At 41.2% G+C, this 24,544-nt stretch overlaps 1 protein-coding gene across 5 annotated transcripts in view; it reads left to right on the forward strand.

The window, feature by feature from the left end:
- Nucleotides 1-24,544, forward strand: part of FER (FER tyrosine kinase) — a 300,139-nt gene that overhangs the window by 83,497 nt on the left and 192,098 nt on the right. For all 5 annotated transcript variants that reach the window (XM_038770433.1, XM_038770435.1, XM_038770436.1 and 2 more), the window contains exons 8-9: nt 486-608; nt 11,691-11,880. In XM_038770433.1, the coding sequence (XP_038626361.1) occupies nt 486-608; nt 11,691-11,880 (313 nt within the window). The remainder of the gene's footprint in view (nt 1-485; nt 609-11,690; nt 11,881-24,544) is intronic.

A 24,544-nucleotide genomic window follows, 5' to 3' on the forward strand; every position in this document is an offset into this window, starting at 1 on the left:
GCTTGGGAGTCAGAGGTCAAGGGTTATAATCCCAGCGCCGCCACTTGTCAGCTGTGTGACTTTGGGCAAGTCACTTAACTTCTCTGGGCCTCAGTTACCTCATCTGTGAAACAGGGACTAAGACTGTGAGCCCCATGTGGGACAACCTGATTATCTTGTATCTACCCCAGCGCTTAGAACAGTGCTTGGCACATAGTAAGCACTTAACAGATACCATCATCATTATTATTATTTACAAAGAATCATGCAAGACACGGAATGTTTGTCGAATGTGTTTGAGTACCTTTAAAACTGGAAAATGGACCTGAAATATGTTAGAATATACGTTAGTAAGAAGTGCCAATCCAGAAGGTGATTTGTTCGTATGTCTATCTGCTTATTCGATTGCTCGTGGATACCTGTATGGTTATACTCATATTTTTTGCGTGTATATCATCCATGAAAGATATACCTGTTTTTGATGATTCAGTAAATGTGTATTCCAGGTTAAAAACAGTAGCGGAAGAACTAATTCAAACACAGCAGACCCTTTTAAACAAGGAAGAAATCTTGCTTGAACTGGAGAAAAGGATTGAAGATTCTTCGAAGACCTGTGAAAAGAAATCTGAGTAAGTATGATAAGCATAGAAAAGCTATACATGAAAATGTGCAATTTTCAGGGTCTCATCTTTTCAAATTTCCCAAATATTTAGGTCTCCTAGGATTCAAATCTCTGTTGTTTTACCATTCAGCAAATAGTTCAGCCATTAATAATAATAATAATAATAATGATAATAATAATGGTGTATGTTAAGCGATTACTATGTGCCAGACACCGTACTGAGCAGTGGGGTGGATATAAGCAAATTGAGTGGGACACAGTCCTTGTCCCACGTGGGGCTCATAGTCTCGATCCCCGTTTTACAGATGAGGTAACTGAGGCACAGAGAAATGAAGTGGCTGGCCCAAGGCCACATAGCAGACAAGTGGCAGAGCCGGGATTAGAACATAATCATTCATCAACATAATTATTTTTCCCTGTCATTGTTTTTGCATGACTCTCGATCCTGTTTTGGAAGGAAAGCAATAGCACTGTTAACATTTCTTGAGTTTATTAAATGTGTACCAAGTGAAAATAGTTCTATTCCAATCCATATTTTCCATTATTTCCCAACTGCTGTGGTTGAAACTGTTAGGTCACAGTGTGATTATTTTCCTATATCATTATGTTTATAATATGTAATTATCTAGTTACTCCATATGTAATTGATATGTATATAATCACTATTTTATACTTCATATTCTGTCCAACAAAGAAGCATGTTATATTTGCAACATATTAAAAGGGGCTTTTTGGTTTGGGTTTTTTTATGATATTTGTTAAGTGCTTCCTTTGTGCCAGGCACTGTACTAAACGTGGGGTTGATATAAGCTAATCAAGTTGGACACAGTCCATGTTCCACATGGGGCTCAAAGTCTTAATCCCCATTTTACAGGTGAGGTTACTGAGGCACAGAGAAGTTAAGTGACTTAAATTAAGATCACACAACAGAAAAGCGGTGGCACCGGCTTTAGAACCCAGGTCCTTTTCTTTTCTCTCTAGGTGAATCCTTCAGTATCCTGGTTTCAAGAATGGCTATGGGAATGAGAATTTTGTTTCTCTCAATGGACTTAAGTATTTGAAACAATGTTTTTAACATATGTTACTAAGCTTATTCCTGCTGAGAGCTACTTCAGACCTACAAACATTTCAACAAATTAGTCTGAGCAATATGATAGCAGTCCCTTTTTGAACACGTGACAGCAAGATTTATATACAGCAATATGTTAATATAGGTTGGAGAGGCCTTTCTGGAAACTACTACTTAAAACAAAATTACTTATAGGGAGTTATAATTTCCTTTAGGCATATTGGTATTAGTAGGGGTTACTTTCCCAGGATTTTCTCAAATAACACATACATGTGCATACTCACACCCCTTTTGTGCTGGAAAACAAACATTTATTTTTCTGCACTGTAGTTTGCTATCAATCATAATTAAATCACAGGTTAATGGGATCGAAGCTACTGTTTTGGATACTGAGGAGTTGAAGACTCTGGCTCATCTCTAGACTGTGAGCCCAATTGTTGGGTAGGAACTATCTCTATATGTTGCCAACTTGTACTTCCCAAGCACTTAGTACAGTGCTTTGCACACAGTAAGCACTCAATAAATACGATTGAATGAATGAATCCATTAACTAGTTGGTTTTTTGGCGAACCAGTTTCACTCACTGATCGGCTAGCTAATTGGGGGTTTGCCAGCCCCTTAGCTATCGATTCCAGATGTGTAGCTCAAACTTGCCATTTGGTTAGTTAGTCGTCCATCTGGTTAGATGGCTGCTTTGCTACCTAGCTGCTCTTTGTTCATCCGTTGATCATCCACCAGGTATATTTTCAGTTGTCAGCTCTCCCTGCAGAACAATAATTGTAGTGAATCCACCACTGAGGGAAGAAGGAAAGGCAGGGAGCCTTCTAGGGCAAGCCATTACCATTATCTCTCTGCAGCTGGTAGACAAAGACTCAGTAGGAGCCCTCCTGTCTAATAACATCTTAAGACAACAAACCCTAACAGTGAAACAAGGGAATGTATAATGAAAAGTGTTCCCTAATTCCTTGGCAGTGGTTTTGCAAAACAACTTAGAGAAGGGCAGGTTATAAAGAGGCTGGTGCTGCTGATGAAGTGGGAAATGGTTTTTGTATTGTAATGCTACATTATCTTAAACAGTAGAAAAGGATTTGGAGTGGGGGAGTTATTGGGATGCAGTGGACGATGAAATTTGCATGTTTTTTAAAGAAGCAGCATGGCTCAGTGGAAGGAGCACGGGCTTGGGAGTCAGAGGTCAATCAATCAATCAATCAATCGTATTTATTGAGCGCTTACTATGTGCAGAGCACTGTACTAAGCGCTTGGGAAGTACAAATTGGCATCACATAGAGACAGTCCCTACCCGATAGTGGGCTCACAGTCTAAAAGGGGGAGACAGAGAACAGAACCAAACATACCAACAAAATAAAATAAGTAGGATAGAAATGTACAAGTAAAATAAATAAATAAATAAATAAACAGAGTAATAAATATCCCAACTCCACCACTTGCCAGCTGTGTGACTTTGGGCAAGTCACTTAACTGCTGTGTGCCTCAGTTCCCTCATCAGTAAAATGGGGATTAAGACTGTGAGCCCTATGTGGGACAACCTTGATTACCTTGTATCTGCCCAGTGCTTAGAACAGTGCTTGGCACATAGCGCTTAACAAATGCCAACATTATTATTATTATTATTTCCTCTGGTATTTCAAACCAGTAAAAAGTTATATTGCCCCAGTAGGTATGAAATTCATTCATTCATTGTCGTATTTATTGAGCGCTTACTGTGTGCAGAGCACTGTACTAAGCACTTGGGAAGTACAAGTTGGCAACATACAGAGACGGTCCCTACCCAACAGTGGGCTCACAGTCTAGAAGGGGGAGACAGAGAACAAAACGAAACATATTAATACAATAAGTAGAATAAATATGTACAAGTAAAATAAGTAAACAGAGTAATAAATACATACAAACATAATACATATATACAGGTGCTGTGGGGAAGGGAAGGAGGTAAGACGGGGGGAGGAGGGAGAGAGGAAGGAGGGGGCTCAGTCTGGGAAGGCCTCCTGGAGGAGGTGAGCTCTCAGTAGGGCCTTGAAGGGAGGAAGAGAGATAGCTTGGCTGATGTGGGGAGGGAGGGCATTCCAGGCCAGGGGCATGACATGCGCCGGGGGTCGATTCCATACCTGAATCTTTTTTTTTGAGTAGATATGGACCAAATGGAAATTTCCAAGAATTCTGTGGTCAGTCAGTGCTTTGAGTGCTTAACAAGTTATCACATGGGGGGTGACCTGCATATCATTATTCCTGGTGGATGGTGAACTTGAGTCAGGGAGGGGAATAATGGGCTATGGCTTTGGGTGGTTTTCTCCCAATTTCTTATGGATTTTTACCCTAGGAACTACCATTCCTCAAGGGAGATTCCCCAAGATGCAATTCATTTTGCAGGCAAATCCCTGGAATTAACCCTAAATTGAGTAATTAGTGGGTTCCCCTCCTCAACAAGTTCTCCACTGATGATGAGCCACAAAATGCAGTCCTTTGCTCCCTTTTTTTACTGCCCCTGTGCTATTAGTGATTGACATCAGCAACTTGATTGATTGGTATGACCTTTAGTTCATTCCCTTCATTAATGGTTCATGCAACCTCTACCTCAGTTAAGTATCATCATCTTTTGTTTTAATTCAACATATATTGGTTAGTTACATTCTTTTTTAATGGTGTTTAAGTGCTTAGTATGTGCCAAGCGCAGTACTAAGCACTGGGGTAGATGTAAGGTTGTACAGAGTCCATGTCTCACATGGGACACATGGTTTTAATCCCCATTTTACAGATGAGGTAACTGAGGCCCAGAGAAGTGAAGTGACTTGCCCAAGGTCACACAGCAGACAAGTGGCAGAGTCAGGATTAGAACCCAGGTTCCCTGGCTCCCAGGCTGGTGTTCTGCATGAAACTCCCGTATGCATATCAGGGGATTCTGACCTTCATTATCCGATTACTGCTCTTGCGGCAGATCTGCATGGAGAACTGCCTGTGAAGCAGCAGGGTTTAGTGGATAGAACATGGCTCTGGGAGTCTGAAAGACCTAGTTTCTGATCCCAGCTCTGCTACTAGTCTGCTCTGTGATCTTAGGCAAGTCACTTCACTTTTCTGTGCCTCAGTTACCTCATATATAAAATGGGGTTAAGACTGTGAGCCCGATGTGGGACAGGGACAGCATCCAACCTGATCAGTTTGTATCTACTGCAGTGTTTAGTACAGTGCCTGGCACATAGTAAATGCTTAACAAGAAAGATAAGAAAAAAGAAGAGAAAAAGAAACTGAAAGAATGAGAGCAGATGGGCTAGCAGGCAGAGGGGTGAGATGTCTCTTCCCTTTTAGGCTCCCCTAGGTGGCTTTTTCTGACAGCTGCTCCTCCTCTCCTTCAGGGCCCTTCAAAACAGAACTAGTCTGCAGAGAAACTTTGAGTGATAGTGTCAATAATCCAAAAAGCAATATCCAAACCCAAAACCCATCTTCTAGTTTTATTAGATACTCTTTTCATTAGCACTAAAACACTTTAGAAACCTGCTCTGTGCCTCTGTCAGCTTGTTCCAATGAGATAATTTGCCCTCAATTAGCCAAAATGAACTCTCCAGGGTTTTGTCAATGTGTGTGGAAATTCAGTTTTGCTACTTCTTTTCATCATTAGCTGATGACAGCACACCTGAAAAGTTTAAGAAAAACTATGCTTTGAATGTTGGAAACTAATGACTGAATAAGGGATCAAATGATTTTTGGTCCTGCCCCTTTCTCCTATTAATTCTCATCATCATCAATCGTATTTATTGAGCGCTTACTGTGTGCAGAGCACTGTACTAAGCGCTTGGAAAGTACAAGTTGGATTCTCTTTGGTTTCACCTAGAAACAGGAGAATCCGTACTGCTGTATGTAGGGGAATATTGCTGAAATGTGACCTCCAAGAGAAAACTACAAAGTGAATGATTGGGAAGTATCAGTTTGTTCCTGAGTTCCTTTTAGAGTAGAAGTAAGGAATACTCACTGCCATCACTATTTCTTCTTTGATGGTGATAATAATAGTATTTGTTAAGCCCTTACTATAGCAAGTGCTGGGGTAGATAAAAGATCATCAGATATAGTTCCTGTTTCACATGGTTTTCAAAGTCTGTCTAATCCCCATTTTACAGTTGAGGGCACTGAGGCAAGAATTTCAGTGACTTGCCCAAGGTCATATAACAGGCAGGTGGCAGAACTGGGATTAGAACACAGGCATCCAACTTGTACTTTCCAAGTGCTTAGTACAGTGCTCTGCACACAGTAAGTGCTCAATAAATGTGATTGAATGAATGAATGAATTCTAACTCTTGGTCCTTGGTCTTTCCACTAAACCATGCTTCATATTGTCCAAATGTCCTGGGAAGTAAAATAAGGTTCCTGTAAGTATGACATTTTTATTTCATTTCCAGTTTTTGCTGGTACTACTTGTACTAGCTCATTCACTGCAGAGGTACTTACCCTACTCCTTTTTTCCCCCCTGCCATGTACCCCCAACCCTTATAGCTTAGTGGATAGAACACGGGCTTGGGAGTCAGAGGTTGTGGGTTCTAATCCTGATTCTGACACTTGTCAGCTGTATGACTTTGGGCAAGTACTTAACTTCTCTGTGTCTGTTACCTCATCTGGAAAATGGGGATGAAGCCTGTGAGCCCCACGTGGGATAACCTGATTACTTTGTATCTACGCCAGTGCTTGGCACATAGTAAGTGCTTAACAAATACCACAGTTATTATTACTGTTATCCATTCTTTCCTCACTTTCACTTACCCGGCTGTTTCTCATACCATTTACTCTCTTCCTACCTGGGTAACATGCACCTCCTTTGCTCCTAGGATTCTCCTGTGTTCATTTTAGTTTTTTCACCTCTCTCTCTCCCTCCCCTGTCCTTACTTTCATTTTCATTTCTGATTCTGTCCCCATTACCCTGAACTTTCATGGAAAAATCTGAGATGGCCCAAGACACTAGTCACTGCTCCATTTAGAGGAATAAACCTGAGACTTGATTGCCGTAGCAACAGATGTAGCCTGATCCTGTAGAATTACTGTAGAACCTGAGTTGTGGTTACCTTGATTGTAGCCTAATCTTCTAAACAGGCATGCTGAGTGCAGTGCACTCTCTGTCTCCTTACTAGCTCCTTTTCCTGCCACTGCTGCTGTCTCCCTGAAGGTATGAGAGGGGGATTCTTTATTTATATTAATGTCTGTCTCTCTAGACTGTAAGTTCACTGTGGGCAGGGAATGTGCCTGTTGTTATTGTATTCTCTTAAGCGTTTAGCGCAGTGCTTTGCATACAGTGCTCAGTAAATACGATGGAATGAATGAATGACAGCAGCACTGCCTTGCAAAGCAAGACTGTCCCTATTCCCTTCTTCCTGATGGAAGTCTGATTAATGAAGGGCACTAGCTGCAAGGAGTCAAGAATGTAATGGGTCTCTTAGGGTTGATCAGAGTGCAGGAAAAGGTGTATTGGCTCTCCTCTCATCCTCTCCTTCACCCCCCCCCCCCCCACTCATTAGTTATTTCAGTGTTTCAGTCTTTGATGCCTCCCTTCCCTTAAGCCTTCCCCCTTCTACAAAGGCCCTCCTCCACCCAAATCCTCCTTGACATCTCAGTTAAAAAACAAAACAGTGGGCCACTCCTTCGTCCTTGACATGCTGATCAATTTCACATTTGCTGAAGGTACTAACCTGGTTTTCTTGCTACCCTTCTGGCTGCCTGCTCTTAAGTTGATTTGCTGGATCCTCTTTCAGCTGTCCCTCTTTACTGCAGGTGTCCCTCGAGGCTCTGTTCTAAGGCACCCTTCCCTTCTCACTCTACACTCACTCAAGGAGCCTGTCTGTTGAATCAGTCAATGGTATTGAGTACTTACTGTGTGCAGAATGTTGCTTTAAGCACTTGGGAGAGTAAAATATAACAGAGTTGGTAGACACATTCCCTGCCCATAAATGAGCTCACAATCTAGAGTACCGTAGTCTATCAGTTAATGGTATTGATTGAGCATTTACTGTGTGGAGAGCACTGTATCACCTCCCTGCCGGCAACTCCTGCCTCTTTAGCCCTAAAGAGTGATCGTCTGTCGGATGTGAAGGGGGAGGGGGTTCCCGACCAGAGGCAGGATGTGGGCGAGGGGTCAGCGAAAGAGAAAGACGAGTTCAAAGTACAGTGAGTTGGTTGGCATTAGAGGCATTGGGTTGTAGTAGGAAATCAGTGAGGTAAGATAGGAAGGGGCAAGGTGATAGAGGGCTTTAAAGCTCACAGTAAAGAGTTTTTGTTTGATGTGGAGGTGGATGGACAACTACTGGAGATTCTTGAGAGGGGAAACATGAATTGAACTTTCTGTAGAAAAATGATTGGGGCAGCAGAGCAAAGAATGCACTGAAGTGGGAAGAGACAAGGCAGGGAGGTCAGCAAGAAGGCTGATGCAGTAATCAAGGTGGGATAGGATGATAAGTGCTTGGATCAACATAGTAACAGTTTTGATGGAGATCAAAGGGCAGATTTTAGCGATGTTGTGAATGTTGAACTGACAGGATGTGGCAACAGATTGGATATGTGGGTTGAATGAGGGAGATGAGGATAAATGCCAAGATTACAGACTTGTGAAATAGGGAGGGTGGTGGTGTTGTCTACAGTCTCTCTCCCCCATTAAATTGTAAACCGTTTCGGTCAGGCAACACATTACTTCTCTGTGTTGTACTTTCCCAAGTGTGTAGGACAGTACTTTGCACTTTGTGTGTGCTCAGTAAATACTATTACTACTGCTACCTCTTGGCTCTTGAGGAGCTCAAGTTCCTTTTCTTCTCTTTTGCCATTCCCCAACCTGGCTTAGAGTGGTGACTTGCCTTGGAGTTGATTAGAGCCACACAGTGGAAGGAAAGGATTTTCTCAGGCTGCTTTCGCCCTGGTCTAAGTGCAGCACCGAGTGAAAAGCAGCAGAAGCACGATGTGAAAAATTATTTCACCCAACGTCTGAGCTTCTACCCCTGCCACTTCACTCCTGTTAGCTGACGCCAAGTGTCTATATGGTGGGGTGAAAATGTTGGGTGGGTGAAGTTGTTTTCAACTATTTTGTTCAGTTTGAGTGAATAGTGGCTCTTGACAGACCTGCCTCCTCAGGGAGTTGTCTGGGTAACTTGCCTCTAAATCTAGGTCTGTTGATGGTGAATCATAAAACTGTAGGGACAAAGGAGTCCTCGGAGGTCTTTTTGCTCATTTTTTTTGTCTCCAGACAGTTTTCATATGAACCATTTCTGTTAATTTAATGATGTGTAGAGAAAGATGTTTCACAGTTTCCCTAGGCAACTCATTCTGGTGTTAGAAATGAGTTCACTGACAAAGTTCTTTCTGTCTTCCTGCTGCAATTAAACCTGTTTCCTATTGCTTGTCCCTGTCCTTTTTATAATAAACTTTTATGTACTTGAAGACAGTTACTAAATCCTTCTTTACCATTCTCTTCAGATTTCATATTAATCTCAATTCCTTAAACTGCCACTCTATTTTTGGTGCTCTTCTGAACCTACTCCAAGTTTTCCATCCAAAGTTGAGGAGTTCCAGATGGGCACAGTATTCTTTTATTACTCTTCATCAAGGACCTGACCAGTATAATATTAAATGGGATGGTGGCAGAGGGGGATATATTTACTCTATGTGGATCTAAGTGTCATTCTTCCTTTATTTACTCCCATGCTATATTCATCTTATTTTTCACCTACAGTCTTTTCCTTGTTTGCTCTAGTGCTATGTTCATCTTAATTTTCACCTATAGTCTCTTCTGCTGCGTGTGTGTGTATATTTATATATATATATATATATATATATATATATATATATCTACATCTACATGTATATGGCCTTTCATTCCCCACATTGACTCTTTATGGCATTTTTCCCCTTCCTGAAATGCCCTTCTCATTTATCCCTATTCACCTTATTTGTGCTAGTTTCAGAAATTCTCCAACTTGTTTGCTTTGAATCTATCTAATTTGGCATATTTCCACAAATTTGCTCTCTAAATATGAGTATTTTTATAAAAAAAAGATATTTTTCTTGGTGTCATTAAAAAAAATTTGCCTAATGTTGGTCGTAATGTTTTCTCATAGGAAAAGAGGAAATGAGGTGGAAAAAGTACTTGGCTGGGAAGGGCAAGACTTGATATCTAGTCCTGGTGTTGCCAGTAATTAAATTTCTGACTTTAGGCAAGTCCTGGGCCTAGTTCTCCAACAGTAAATTAAGGAATACAATACCTGGCCTGTTGTCCCTAATTTGTAAGGATTTGTGAAGTTTCGTAAAATATCTGGGACAATAGTAAACTCATTTAAGTCTATGAAATGGTAAAAAAGCTTTCATTTTTAAGATTAATTTGGTCTTTATATTTGGTCATAAAAGCAACATTAGCCAAGCACATTATAATTAGCTATAAATATTTTCCTTCATTATTTATATCAGAATCATCATCTTGGAGTCTAGTGAAAATTTGAAAATATTTTCCTATTCCTAAAACCTTGAAATCCACTGATTTGAGTTCCTGGGTCATTGATATGTTGAAATCCTAGCAAAGACATGCCCAAAAGAGAAATTACCATTTTTTTATACAATTACCTGTTGGGCCGATAAGTTGATTGTGTGGTTTGAAAAATTGGTTCTGGAAATATAGTCATATTATTATATTACAAAGTTATTTTTCTCCTTTGAAAATTTCTCATGATTAACTGTAATGATCAATTATGCCCTCACTTGAAAAGCTTTTCTTTAATTTCCATTCAGTTTTGGATGGACAGCTTTTCTTTGGTGAATTTGGTTAGTCTAATCTTGCAGATGAACTCCCTTATTAAGAATGTAGGCTCTTGCAGATGGGGAATGTGTCACTTCTTTGTTTTGGCATTGTGCCCGGAGGATGCTTCAGTAAATATTATTCATGATACTATTACGATTTAAGATGATCTTCACTGGCCTACAGAATTTGGACCCTCTTCATGACAGTGCCAGGATAATCATGCATTCAGTGTTGATTACAAAGCTAGAGAAATATTTTTTCCATTTTTATTAGAAAGGTGCTGAAATACCTACTCATGTAGAGGAAATACACTTTCTTTCAGCTTCAAACCTCAACCCAGACTTTTTGATCCATGGCCTGTGCTAACGTATCAGTCATATTTGTTTAGTGTTTACTGTATACAGAGCACTGTACTAAGCACTTGAGAGAGAGTAATAATAATAACAATAATAGTATTTGCTAAGCGCTTACTATGTGCCAAGCACTGTTCTAAGCACTGACATTCTATAACGGAGTTGGTAGATACATTCTCTGCCCTCAGTGAGCTTACAGCTTAGACGGGGAGACAGACATTAATATAAATACATAAATTATGGTTATATACATAACTGCTGTGGGGCTGAGGCAGGGGTGGATAAGGGTGCAAATTCAAGTGCAAAACTTCAGAGAGGCAGTGTTGCCTAATGGCTAGAGCATGGGCCAGGGAATCAGAGGACCGCTGTTCTAATCCCGGCTCTGCCAGTAGTAGTCTGCTGGGTCATCTTGGCCAAGTCACTTAATTTGTCTGTGCCTCAGGTCCCTCATCTGTAAAATGGGGATTAAGACTGTGTGCTCCATGTGGGACAGGGACTGTGTCCAACTTTTATGATTTTATATCTACCCCAGCTCTTAGTACGGTTCCTGACATATGATTGGTTAACAAATACCATTAAAAAATGCCATTAAAACAATGGCTAGGTAATATGTTGAAATGAAACAGTTTGTGCATGTAAAGAGGTATAGCTCATCTAGGAAAAATGCCCTTTGTCATTAGCACTGGCACTTATGACTTTGTCTTTCATGGGGGTGTTGAATACTTTGTGAAATTTTGTTTGTTTTTTTTCTGACTTGAAATGCACTTAGCTCCAAACCTCCCAGCTTAGCCACCTCAAGGGAAGGGAAGAAAAGAAGAGAAATACTTGTGTTTCCCCTATTTTTTTATTTCACTCGGATTAATTTGAAATTATTTGTGTTGGATTTCTTCCTTTTAGTATTGTGCTCTTGCTGAACCAAAAACAGACACTGGAAGAATTGAAACAATCAATCCAGCAGTTGAAATGTACTGAAGCTAAATTTGCAGCCCAGAAAGAACTCCTAGAACAAAAAGTGCAAGAGAATGATGGGAAAGAGCCACCGCCTGTTGTAAATTATGAAGAAGATGCCAGATCTGTCACATCTATGGTAAGTGAACGCTGTTGCATATGCTGTGAAAGATGGAATGCTATTGGAAAAAGGAATGTCTACATTAATGGCATGATTTTTCTCATTTGTCATAAATGCAAATCAATACCTGTGTCCATATTTGTAATAAGCCAGTTAGTGTCCTGGTTTATCAAAATGAATCATTGCTATAAGTTTGCATTTTATTAATCAGAAGAAACCAAGGGTTTAGTTAGAATCATCAGGAAACTCACAATTGGCAATAATTGAATGTATTTATTGTTTCACGCTAAGTAATGCGACAAAGCCCAAACCACTTCAGCAGTTGGACAGGATATAACTACTTGTTTAGATTGTACAATTTTAGTGGTACTGAAAATATTGTCAGCAAAAGTGTATTTGATATGAAGAAAGATGAGATGATAAATCAGCCCATCTTTTAAAATAATTAAAATACAGACTGAAATCATGTGGTTGTTTTGGTATCATCAGCTGTTTTTACAAAAATGCTGTTTAAAGGAAAAATAAGCATCATATTTTAAAATGTTTTCTAATCATTTTTCAAAGTAATTTTTTCATTGTTTTTGAATGTCTGGGATTTCTATGCATAGAAATACATAGGTGATGAAAATGCTAATGCTAATAAAATGAAAAAAGTTGTCTCAAGTGATGGTTAAGATTAATATTCTAAAGTATGAACAACAAGTGTAAATTTAGTTAAGCAGTACATTTAGATATTCAGGTTTAAAGAGCTGAGGTATAAATGGGCTAGGTAGATATTTTAGTAGAGTGAGTATATATCTAATAGATGTTCAAAATAAAATTTGATACAAAAAATTCATAGATTACTACTTGGTCATTAGACAGTTTAGTAATTGAATTTATACCGATTATTTGCCATCAAAAGCTCTAAATGTTATTGAAAGGTAAAGTTGCTTATATGTAGTTAACTTGATCTGTGTTGTACATTTCCCTGATAATTTTTTTACATCCGTGTTTGAAATCCCTATCTCCCTCAAATTTAAAGTACTTCTGTAATTACATTTGATAAATAGAAATAACTTAGAAGCCTTTTCTCAATTCATTAAAGTTTGAAGTCCAATTTAAATATCAATCAAGATATTTTGAAAGGGTTTTAAAATTTTGATGTGGCTTTAGAACAGAGCTTTCTAAAATGAAACCGCCTAGTTGTTTTCTAGCGCCATAGAATATAAAATGATACTTCCAAGGAGTTTAAACTGGGCAGCTGACAGGTGGTGATAGGGTAGGTTTGGTTGAGTCTCTTTTTCCTCCTCTGGGGTGTCCTCCGGGGAAAGAGTATTTGGGTGAGAGTGTGGAGGGGAATGTGGATATATATTTGTCACTTTTGGCTTCTATTGCTTAAGTTTCCATCGTTTTTCCTTTCTCACTCGCTCTTCCTTCTCAGTGTACCCATTTGTATCTTTTCTTCCCTGATCCTTATTTTGAATCCTCTCTTCACCAGCACGAAGCCCTGCCCGTTAACCTTGGGAAGCAGTGTCGTCCATGGAAACAGCACATACCTGGGAGTCAGAGGATCTGGGTTGTTATGCCGGTTTTGCCAGTTGCCTGCTGTGTGACCTTGGGCAAGTCACTTCACTTCTCTCAGCCTCAGTTCCCTCCTCTGCAAAATGGGGATTCAATACCTGTTCTCCCTCCCACTTGGACTCTGAACCACATGTGGGACAGGAACTGTGTCCAACCTCTTTATTCTATATCTACCCCAGTGCTTAGTACACTGCTTGGTACATAGTAAGTGCTTAACAAATCCCATCACTGTTATCATCATTCAAGGAATTAATAGTGGGATTACAATTTAATTTATTTTTCCTTTAATAACGACTTAAGATGCTAAGATTTTTATAAAGAATTCATTAGTAATTTACCACTTTCTAAAGCAAAGCCTGTATATGAAAGCATAACTCCAGTCCTTCCACAGAAATGAGTTAAACATGCAGTCAATTTTCCCATAATTGTATAGAACACTATCGAAACTTCTGGGAAAGCTCTTTCCACAATGTGCATTAAAAAAAATATGATCTTTAAATGCAGTCCCTGTTCCTCACGGGACTCAATATAAATTGGAGGGAGACCAGACATTGTTGCAGGATTAGAACCCAGGTCCTTCTGACTCCCAATCCTGTGCTCTTTCCACTAAGCCAAACTGCTGAGAACACATCATGGGCGTGTGCACTTTGCAGAATGCCTTAGGTGTTTCTTCAGTCAGAAACCTTCACCACTAATGGCAAGGCTCCATCAGGCAGAAGCGGGACTAAAACTCAGGTCTCTGGATTCCCAGAACAGTGCTCTTTGCACTGGATAACCACAGGGCATGATACCTGATGGGGCATTGGTCAGGGCCAGCTTCAGAGAGTGAGCAAGTCTGCCTTGTCAGCAGAGAGGCAGAGTGGCAGTGGTTAAAAATTTTAGACAGCCTATCCGTTGGCAGCAGTGCCTGTGTGAACAGTGGCCTGAGCGAGGGAGTAACGTAGATGATGCCCGAATTAGCCACCAAGTCAGTCGGCTGATGGTTCACAGGGCTATGGCCCAGCATAGGCTCCTGTAACAAGAAACCAAAGCTGTGTACTTTACAGTGTGCCACACCCCTGTCGGCCTACTCACTCTCTGACTTCTGTCCCACAGTTGGAACCTGACTGGCAAGATGGGAGAGTGTGGGTAGTGCCACAGATTACACTTAATGGGATTTTGGGTCTTTGTGGATCTTTTTCTTTTGTAGTCTGAGTTCTTGCACATTTAGAGAGGTGTGATTTGTAATGAAGCAATTGTCATAAATATGATAAAAGTAATAATTGTGATAGTTTTGAAGCATTATGTGCTAAGCACTATACTAAGTGCTAGAGTAGATACAGCACAGTCAGATCAGACTCAGACCCTGTTGCACAGGGGGGCTCATAGTCTAAGGGGGAGGGAGAACAGGAATTGAATCCCCATTTTATAGGCGAGGGAACTGAGGCACAGGGAAGTTAAATGATTTGCCCAAGGTCACACAGCAGGCAAGAGACTGAGCCAGGATTAGAACCCAGGTCCTCTGACTCCCAGGCTATGCAAGTTATTTGCAGTAAGTTTGTTTAGTTATACAGCTGATTGTGAGACAAAGGATTTGAATTTGAAGGCAGTATTTGAAGAAATGAACAGTCATAATTCGTGAGAGTTTCAGGGGTTCAAGTTTTGTGGAGTCTCTGGATGGTGATTAATAATGAATTGCTTCCTCTTTTTTTACTGTATTTCTTCCAGCCATTTGGAAAACCAAAACTATTTGGCATGCCATCTGTTGTATTCATCATTCAGCAGATTCTTCTATTTAAAATCCATTTAACTTTTTTTCCCCCCTTCAAACCAAGACAGGCTATTTCATTGTTCTCAATTTCATTGTTTATTGATCTTTAAAATTCATTGTGATGATCTGTTTTATGAATTTTCTTCTTGATAAAGATTTTGTTTTTTCTGTCTTGAATGTAGGAAAACATTTGCCAATCCATTTAAATCCACATTTTAGAAATTCAACTTGAAGGGCGCTTTTGTTCCAGATGTTTGAAAGTGGAATGTTAGCTTAAGAGGTCTCTGTCAACTTTCTCAATCTATTTGAAGAGGAGAGATGTGTAGCATTATAATTGATCCTTTAATCAAGTTTAAAAATCTTTCACAAAAAAGTTTTTGAGGATTTTATATACATTGGACATTCTTTCACATTAAAATATTTAGCATTTTTATGGCAGTACTTTTATCACCAGTTTGTTTTATAAACTGTTAATGAGAAAGCCCAGTTTGGTGGGGAGGCAGTTTGGGTCTCTTCTTTACTGGGGAATGCCCTTGGGTTTTCCATAGAAGTCTTCTTTAAACTGCAGCAATATCATTTCAGACTCCAGAAAGTCACAACTAGGCAATGGTTCTCTGCCAATTGGCCAATCCAACCCCTAATTAATCTTCCAAATACACTACCTAGTGAGATTAAGGTAAAAATATCCTACTTATTTCATAAATAAGGAATCTAAAATAGCCTAGATTGATTTAATATGTCTGGGTCATGGAGGAAGTTGACTTCGGAGTTCAAATTTGGTTGTAGGGACTGTGGATTGTTCCTCAAACCACCAAGCTATTGTACTTTCTGAGGAGATGAAAAGGGTTTTTTTCTGCTATTTTTAGGGTGTACTGTGTAAGCGCTTTGTGGGCCGAGAATGTGTCTACCAACTCTAGTATTGTACTCTCCCAAGCACTTAGTGGTCAGTACCAAATAAGTGCTCAGTAAATACCATTGATTGATTAGGACATTAGATTCTGCCTATATTGGATATTGGAGATTGTCACAAGGTGTTCTCAACACATGGTTTAATCATTACAATTATCTAATGCTTTTTATTTTGAGCTATGTTCAGTTTTATTGCTTATAAAATATACATAGTCTGTTGTTATTTGTCCCCTGTACAAGTATTTTATAGGAAAAGGAAATTGCTGGATTACTCCATCATTTTTATTCGTGGCTGAATGACATGAGGTGAAATCCTCATAGTCATGAAAACTTTTTGTGAAACTTACTTTTGCACCATCTCCTCTCCTCTTCCCCCCTCCTCCAGATACACCAAGAGTAATGGGATTATACATAGAATTGTACTATAATGAGAAGAATGGTAACCAGATTTGATATATTTGATCATGTTTTCAACCAATTAATTCCCAAATGTCACAGTGACAAAAATTGAGTCAGGTGTTCTGAAGTTTGATCATGTAGAATTTCCAGCGTAATACACATAGACAGTAGTTTCATATCATCTTTATATATAATTAAACTTTTGTTGACACCAACTTGTTTTTCCATCAGAAGACTCGCCAGTCCAGTTTGGTATTTCTCAAAATATATTCAGTAATGTTCTCTTTGTATTCTACACCCGAGTATGTCATGCATAAAGGAGTCGGACTTCAGAGGGAGAGTCCTGCATTAAAGAAATACCAAGGAATCACATATGGGTGTATAGGATGTAATCTTCCATTTTGTTTTATTATTGAGAGCAATTAACATCCAAATGCTTTCATGAATTTAATTACTACCACACAAGTTAGACATTTGATCTGTTTATCAGTATCATCAGTACTTAAGGTTAATGAATTAGCAATTTCTTATTGTAAAGTGCACACTAATTAGTTTTTCAAATGGTAGTGCTGTCTTTTGAGGCACATTATATGCTGTATTTTGTACTGATTAAAAAGATTTTGAGTACTCTATTATCTGATTTACATTTAAAATGTATGGGGATACTCTGGCTATCCTGTGAAAGGTTTTCCATGGCTAATTTTGTGTCAGGTCATGCAAGGAAACTTTCTTGGAGGGTAGGGGGTCAACATGGCTTGATTGCTGTTGTGGATCAGACATGGATGCTAAATATAGAACCCCTTTCTGGAAGTTTAACATTTTAGGGTCCTTTTTTTCCCTGAGAATACATTCAATTCTGCTAGACTGTGTGTTTTCACTTTGCATGTTGGCTGGAACACTGTTAGGGAAATAGAGACTGTTCATGTGACAGCTAGGGTGGACACTGAAGACACCCAAACATACCAGACCAAGAGGTATATGTGATGTGGCCCACTTTCTTTATGCCCGGGCCCACAGCGTAATGATGTCATAAACGGCATTCACCCGAACTAGAGCATTTCTCTTTGGGACCTCCTCTGCTTCACCATCTTGTCCCAGAAAACTTTTGCATTCCTCTGAACAGAGGCATCACTTCTGAGTTGCGGAACTTGGTGGCAGGAATCATGTTGGAGGGAGGTTCCATATCCACATCAGAGGACTGACCAGCTGAAAACAAGATGGCCCAACATAAAACTGTAAGCCTGCCCATCCTCCCAACAATGCGAGCCCATTTGGATTACAGCCCACCATGGTGTTGGGGAAGAATAGCTTGTGTGTATGCGTGCAGTGTTGAAATGGGGGGAAGGACTTCAGTGTGAGTTTCCCTTACTGTGGTGTTTTACAAGAGCACAACCCCTGCATTACAGGAAAACAAGGTGGACTTAAAACTAACTCATACTACGAATGAATTTTTAATGCCAGACACCCCTGATGAACGATTTAAAGTAGGCATTAAGGCAGACATCAGGTTTCAGCCATCCCACACACAGTCTTTGAGAATGTGATGAATCTTACACTGGTTCCTCACTTAGTGCCGCAAGAACTGTGCGATTTGCACGAGAAGCTTGTTGTCAGTTTACAAAGTTGTCTGGGCGGCCTACTGGTTCTACCAATCCCAAGGCGAGTTCCTGAGGCAGTGACAGAGAAGCAGCGTGGCTCAGTCGAAAGAGCCCGGGCTTTGGAGTCAGAGGTCATGGGTTCAGATCCTGGCTCCGCCACTTGTCAGCTGTGTGACTTTGGGCAAGTCCCTTAACTTCTCTGGGCCTCAGTTACCTCATCTGTGAAATGGGGATTAAGACTATGAGCCCCATATGGGACAACCTGATCACCGTGTAACCTCCCCAGCACTTAGAACAGTGCTTTGCACATAGTAAGCGCTTAATAAATGCCATTATTATTATTATTATTATTATTGACATCCCTGTCTCTTTCCTTGTCTCCACCTCTGTGATGGCTCTCCATGATGGTATTCGTTAAGTGCTTACTATGTGCCAAACAATGGGTCTGCTGTTTCTATGGCAACAGGCCTGTCGGTTGGAGGCAGACATACCTGAGACAGCTGGGTTCCATTTTCTGGGAGCAGAAGTACTTAAGGAAGCCAGGGGGAGAATGTTAGAGCCACCCAGAGAACAACTGGGAGGACAGATCAATCAGTAGGATTTATTGAGTGCCCACTCTGTGCGGAACTCTAAGCATTTTGGGGGAGTACAGCAGGAAACATGATCTCCTAAGTCTGTTAGGAGTTTACAACCTAACAACGGAGACAGGCCCATGAACCAAGTCAGGTCCCGTTGTTTGGAGTGTCTGACTGGTAAAGCCAAACTGCTTGGAATCACTGTCATATTTATTGAGCACTTACTGTGTACTGTACACTGTAGCACTGTACTGAGCACTTGGGAGAATACAATATAACGGAAATGGTAGACGTATTCCCTGCCCACAAGAAGCTTACAGTATAAAGGGGGGGACAGACATTAATATAAATTAATAAATTACGGATGGGTGCAGAAGTGCTGTGCGGAAGATCTCTAGGGAATATATCTACCAAATCTTTTGTATTATACAATCCCAAGTACACAGTACAGTGCTCTGCACACAGTAGGAGTGGGAAGCAGCATTGCGTAGTGGATAGAGCATGGGCGTGAGAGTCAGAAGGTCATGGGTTCTAATCCTGATGTGTGGCCTTGGGCAAGTCACTTCACTTCTCTGTGCCTCGGTAAAATGGGGATTGAAACTGTGAGCCCCACGTGGGACATGGAGTGTGTCCAACTCGATTTGCTTATATTCACTCCAGTGCTTAGTACAGTGCCTGCACATAGTAAGTGCTTAACAAATACCATCATTGTTATAAATGCCATTGATTGATTAATGAGGACAGAGTGGGAAAGAAGTAGGCTGAGGGGAGGGAATTAAAATAACTATATTGGTGGCTTTAATTAAGCACCTACTATGTGCCTAGCACGGTTCTTCACTCTGGAGTAGATCTGAAATATTCAGATTGGATCCAATTCCTGTCCCTCATGAGGCTCAAATTCTAGAAGGGAGGGAGAACAGATTATTTTTTATCCCTGTTTTCCAGATACGGGAACTGACGTTAGATGACATGAAACAATGGGCAAGGGGCAGAGCAAGCACTAGAACCCGGGTCTCCTATCTCCCAGCCTTGTGCTCTTTCTACAAGGTAACTGAGGCCCAGAGAAGTGACAGGAATTGAGTTGCAGAGACTGAAGTTCAAACAACCACAAAAAAAAATTGGAGCATGAGGGTAGCTGGGGACTGACACAAGGGATGAAATGTGTGTATTTGGAGTTTGACGGGCAGCATGGCCTAGTGGAAGGTGCGTGGGGCTGAAAGTCAGGAGAGCTGGGTTCTAGTCTCAGTTTGGCCAGTGGCTGGCTGCTTGACTATGGGCAAGTCACTTAACCTCTCTAGGCTTCAATTTCCTTCTCTGTGAAATGGGGATAATATCAATTGAACCAGGAGGCGGAACAGGAACTGTGACCTTGGTTCTACCCTACCATTTAGCACACAGTAAGCACTTAATAAATGTCATTATGATCATTATAGAGAGTGAGGAAGGAACACTGCTTGGAAGTGGTGAGGGGAAGGAATGAGCTCCTAGTGGGCAGGTATCATGTCTGCTAACTCTATTGTATTGGACTCTCCCAAACACTTAGTACAGTGCTCTGCACACATTAAGCATTCAATAAAAAGAGATTGATAATAATGATAAATAATAATAACAATAATAATAGTGGTATTTAAGCCCATGCTCTGTGCCAGGCACTATACTATGTGCTGGGGTAGATACAAGGTAATTGGGTTGGATGCAGGCCCTGTCCCACGTGGGGCTCACAGTCTTAATTCCCATTTTCCAGATGAGGTAACTGAGGCACAGAGAAGTCAAGTGACTTGCCCAAGGTCACAGCAGGCAGGTAGCTGAACTGGGATTAGAACCCAGGTCCTTCTGACACCCATGCCAGAATGCTTACTACACCACAAATGCGTACTAGGTACTTAGTGCTGGAGTTGATGCAAGATAATCAGTTTGGACACAGTCCCTGTCCCACTTGCGGCTCACAGCCTAAGCAGGAGGGTGCAAGATTTAATCTCCATTTTACAAATGAGGAAATTGAGGCACAGTGGATTCTGGGATTGAGAAGGTGTTCTAATGTAATATATACTTACCTGACAGGCTGTCACGTCAGCGGTGGTTCTGGAACAGGAACTAATTGCTTACAAGTAAATCTTTGGAAAATGTACCCCACAATAAGCCACATATTTTAGGATGTGTCTGTACTAATTAGCCTTAATAAAAATTAAGTTCTTATTGGGACTTCAATTACCAATTTTTTGATCCACAAGGCAAATTGGGCTTTTGTTATGAGCATTTAGGTCTGTTGTCGTTTAAATGTAATGAAAGTTATAAATTATTTTGTTTTAAGAAGTGTTGAAGCTTTCATGTCCACAAATGGATTAGAAAACTGAAAAATAACCAAACATCTGTAGAAATAATGTCTGTTTGAAAACAAATTACCAGCAGATGGAGCTCAGTGCCAAAAAAATAGGGTTTCTAGATGATTAAGTTCTATGATCCATTTGTGTTTTTTAAAAATGAGATTAACTAGTTCTTTATTTCACAGAGGACAAAGTGATTTCCACTTGCCTCAAGCTTTTAAACATATTTGCAAAATCTTAGCATCTCGTCTGTTGTAAAAGAATGACTCTCTGAAGAGCTAACTTTACCCTCTTAAAAGCCTTGTTGTCTTAGATAAAAATAATTGAAGCAGTTTAGAATTTCCTTCCTCAGTATTTAGGTTTACTGGCTGTCTAAGTCTTAGAGCAAAATTTTCACTATTTTATGGAATGATCATAATAGTTGTTGAGCTGCCCACGGTATGAATTGTAGCAGCCCAGTTTAAACAAAGGCACACCTGTATTGTGTCCCTGATGAAAGTTCTGTAGACTGAATTGGCAGTCCCTGAGGTGGCAACCATTAAATTTTGTCGATTCTATCATCACAACATTTGCAAAATTTGCTACTTCCTCTTTATCCAAACTGAATCCATACTGGTTCTAGCACTTTTCATATCTTGCCTCCACTACTTTATCAGGCTTAGTGGACAGAGCCCGGGTTTGGGAGTTGGAGGTCGTGGGTTCTAATCCCGGCTCCACCGTTTGTCAGCTGTGTGACTTTGGGCATGTCTGTGCCTCAGTGACCTCACCTGTAAAATGGGGATTAAGACTGTCAGCCTCACGTGGGACAACCCAATGACCTTGTATCTACCCCAGCACTTAGAACGGAGCTTGGCACATAGTAAGCGCTTAAATACCATCATCATCATCATAAAACTACAACTTGGGACTCCTGCCTGCCCTCAGGCTTTCCTCAACCCCAAGTCATCTACCATTTGGAAAGGAGCCTTGATTAATGCCAAGTGGCAAATGAAGGATGGGAGTTTCAACTACTGCATCATAGTATACTTGTTTCTGTAGATTAGACAAAAAACCTTCTTTCTAGATTTATACGATGAAATCAGAATTGGGCTTCGTCCAGAAAACATTATTGACATTGTGAAAACTTTGATATCCCTGACAACTCGCACAGAAAATTTCAAGGCATGAATCTCTTAAAGATTTAACAGACTAAGCCACACTGCTTCTGAGTTTCATGGCTCTCCATCACCTCTCCCCCTCCTACCTCACCTCCCTTCTCTCCTTCTACAGCCCAGCCCGCACCCTCCGCTTCTCTGCTGCTAATCTCCTCACCGTGCCTCGTTCTCGCCTGTCCCACCGTTGACCCCCGGCCCACGTCGTCCCCCTAGCCTGGAATGCCCTCCCTCCCCACATCTGCCAAGCTAGCTCTCTTCCTCCCTTCAAGGCCCTACTGAGAGCTCACCTCCTCCAGGAGGCCTTCCCAGACTGAGCCCTGGAGCGGAGGGCGGAGCCCCCTCCTTCCTCTCCCCCTCATCCTCCTCTCCACCCCCTCCACCATCTTGCCTCCTTCCCTTCCCCACAGCACCTGTTTATATGTATATATGATTGTACATATTTATTACTCTATTTTACTTGTACATATCTATTCTATTTATTTTATTCTGTTAATATGTTTGGCTTTGTTCTCTGTCTCCCCCTTCTAGACTGTGAGCCCACTGTTGGGTAGGGACTGTCTCTATATGTTGCCAACTTGTACTTCCCAAGCGCTTAGTACAGTGCTCTGCACACAGTAAGCGCTCAATAAATATGATTGATTGATCAGCCTCCTTGCTGACCTTCCAGCCTTTCCCTTCTCCAGTACATTCTTCACACTGTTGCTCTCATCGATTTTCTAAAAAAAATCATTCTGTTCACGTCTCCCCACTCCGCAAGTGCCTCCAATGATTACCCACCCATCTCCACATCAAGCAGAATCACCTTAGCATCATATTCAAGGCATGTAGTCAGCTCTCTCCTCCTTACTTCTCCATCCCCCTCCTACCACAACTCAGTCAGCACACTTAACTCCCCTAATACCAACCTACTCATTGTGTCTCCCTCTGGTAGGGAGCTCCCTTCAATCAGTGGTATTTATTGAGTGCTTCCTGTGTGCAGAGAACTGCACTAAGTGCTTGGGAGAGTGCAGTACAAAGGTGTTGATCGTCATGTTCCCTGCCCACAATGAGCTTACAGTCCAGAGGGGAAGATGGACATTAATATAAATTAATAAATTTTGAACGTGTACAGAAGTGCTGTGTGGTTGAGGGTGTAGCAAATATCAAATGTCCAAATGTCACAGGTCCAAGTGCACTGACAGTACAGAAGAGAGGGGGAGTTGGGGGAAAGAGGGCTCAATTCGGGGAGGGCCTCTTGGAGGAGATGTGACCTTTTTAAGACTTTGAAGATGGGAAAAGTGGTGGTCTGGTGTATATGGAGCAGGAGGGAGTTCCAGGCATGAGGGAGGTTGTAGAAAAGGGGTCGGTAGTGAGATAGACAAAATGGGGACATAGTGAGCAAGCTGGAACTAGAGGAACAGAGCGCATGGGTTGAGCTGTAGTAAGGGATCAGTGAGGTAAGGTAGAAGGGGACAAGCTGACTGAGTGCTTTAAAGCAGATGGTAAGGAGTTTTTGTTTGTAGAGGAGGATGCGCAACCATTGGAGATTCTTGAGTGGGGAGACATGGACTGAACCAATTTTTAGAAAAATGCTCTGGGCAGCAGAGTGAAATACCGACTGGCGTTGGGAGAGACAAGTGGCGGGGAGGTCAGTGAAGAGGCAGATAGAGGAGTCAAGGCGTGAGAAGCACCGTGGCCTAGTGGGAAGAGCACGGACCTGGGGGTTGGTGGACCTGGGTTCTAATCCCGACTCTTCCACTTGGCTGCCGTATGATTTTGGGCAAGTTGCTAAACTTCTCTGTGCCTGTTACCTCATCTGTAAAATGGAGATTAAGACTGTGAGCTCCACTTGGGACATGTGTCCAGCCTGATTATCTTGTATCTATCTCAATGCTTAACAAATACCATGAAAAAAAGTGGGATACAATAAGTGCTCGGATCAATGTGATAGCATATCTGACAGACCAGGACTCTCTCCCTCTTGAAAACCCACTGAAATCAAATCTTCTCCAGGAGTCCTTCCCTGACTAAGCATTCACCCCCTCACCATATTTTCCCTCCCTACTGCCTCATCCATATACCTAATCCGACCCCTTAAGCACTTAGGTGCATATCTTTATACTCTGTTGCTGCCCTTTTCTGTAATTTATTTTAGAATCTGTCTCTCCCACAAGGCCGCAAGCTCCTCGAGGGCAGGGTTCATGTCTATCAACTGTATCACACTTTCCTGCATTTTCCTCTGTCCCTGCTCTAGCTGCCTGGCAGCTTTTGCTGCGGAGGAGACCAGGCGTGTATTCAGCCTGGAGACACTTCCAGCGGTGGCAAAAACTGAATGGCAGACAGTAATAGTACGATCCTCTACCAAGCCTCCTGGTTGCAGTTAGCAAGTGGGAAATGGGTGATGGGGAGTGTGGGCGAGTGGATGGGAAGG

The sequence above is a fragment of the Tachyglossus aculeatus genome, chromosome X3 (genome assembly GCF_015852505.1).
Source record: "Tachyglossus aculeatus isolate mTacAcu1 chromosome X3, mTacAcu1.pri, whole genome shotgun sequence".
In the NCBI taxonomy this organism is placed as follows: Eukaryota; Metazoa; Chordata; class Mammalia; order Monotremata; family Tachyglossidae; genus Tachyglossus; species Tachyglossus aculeatus.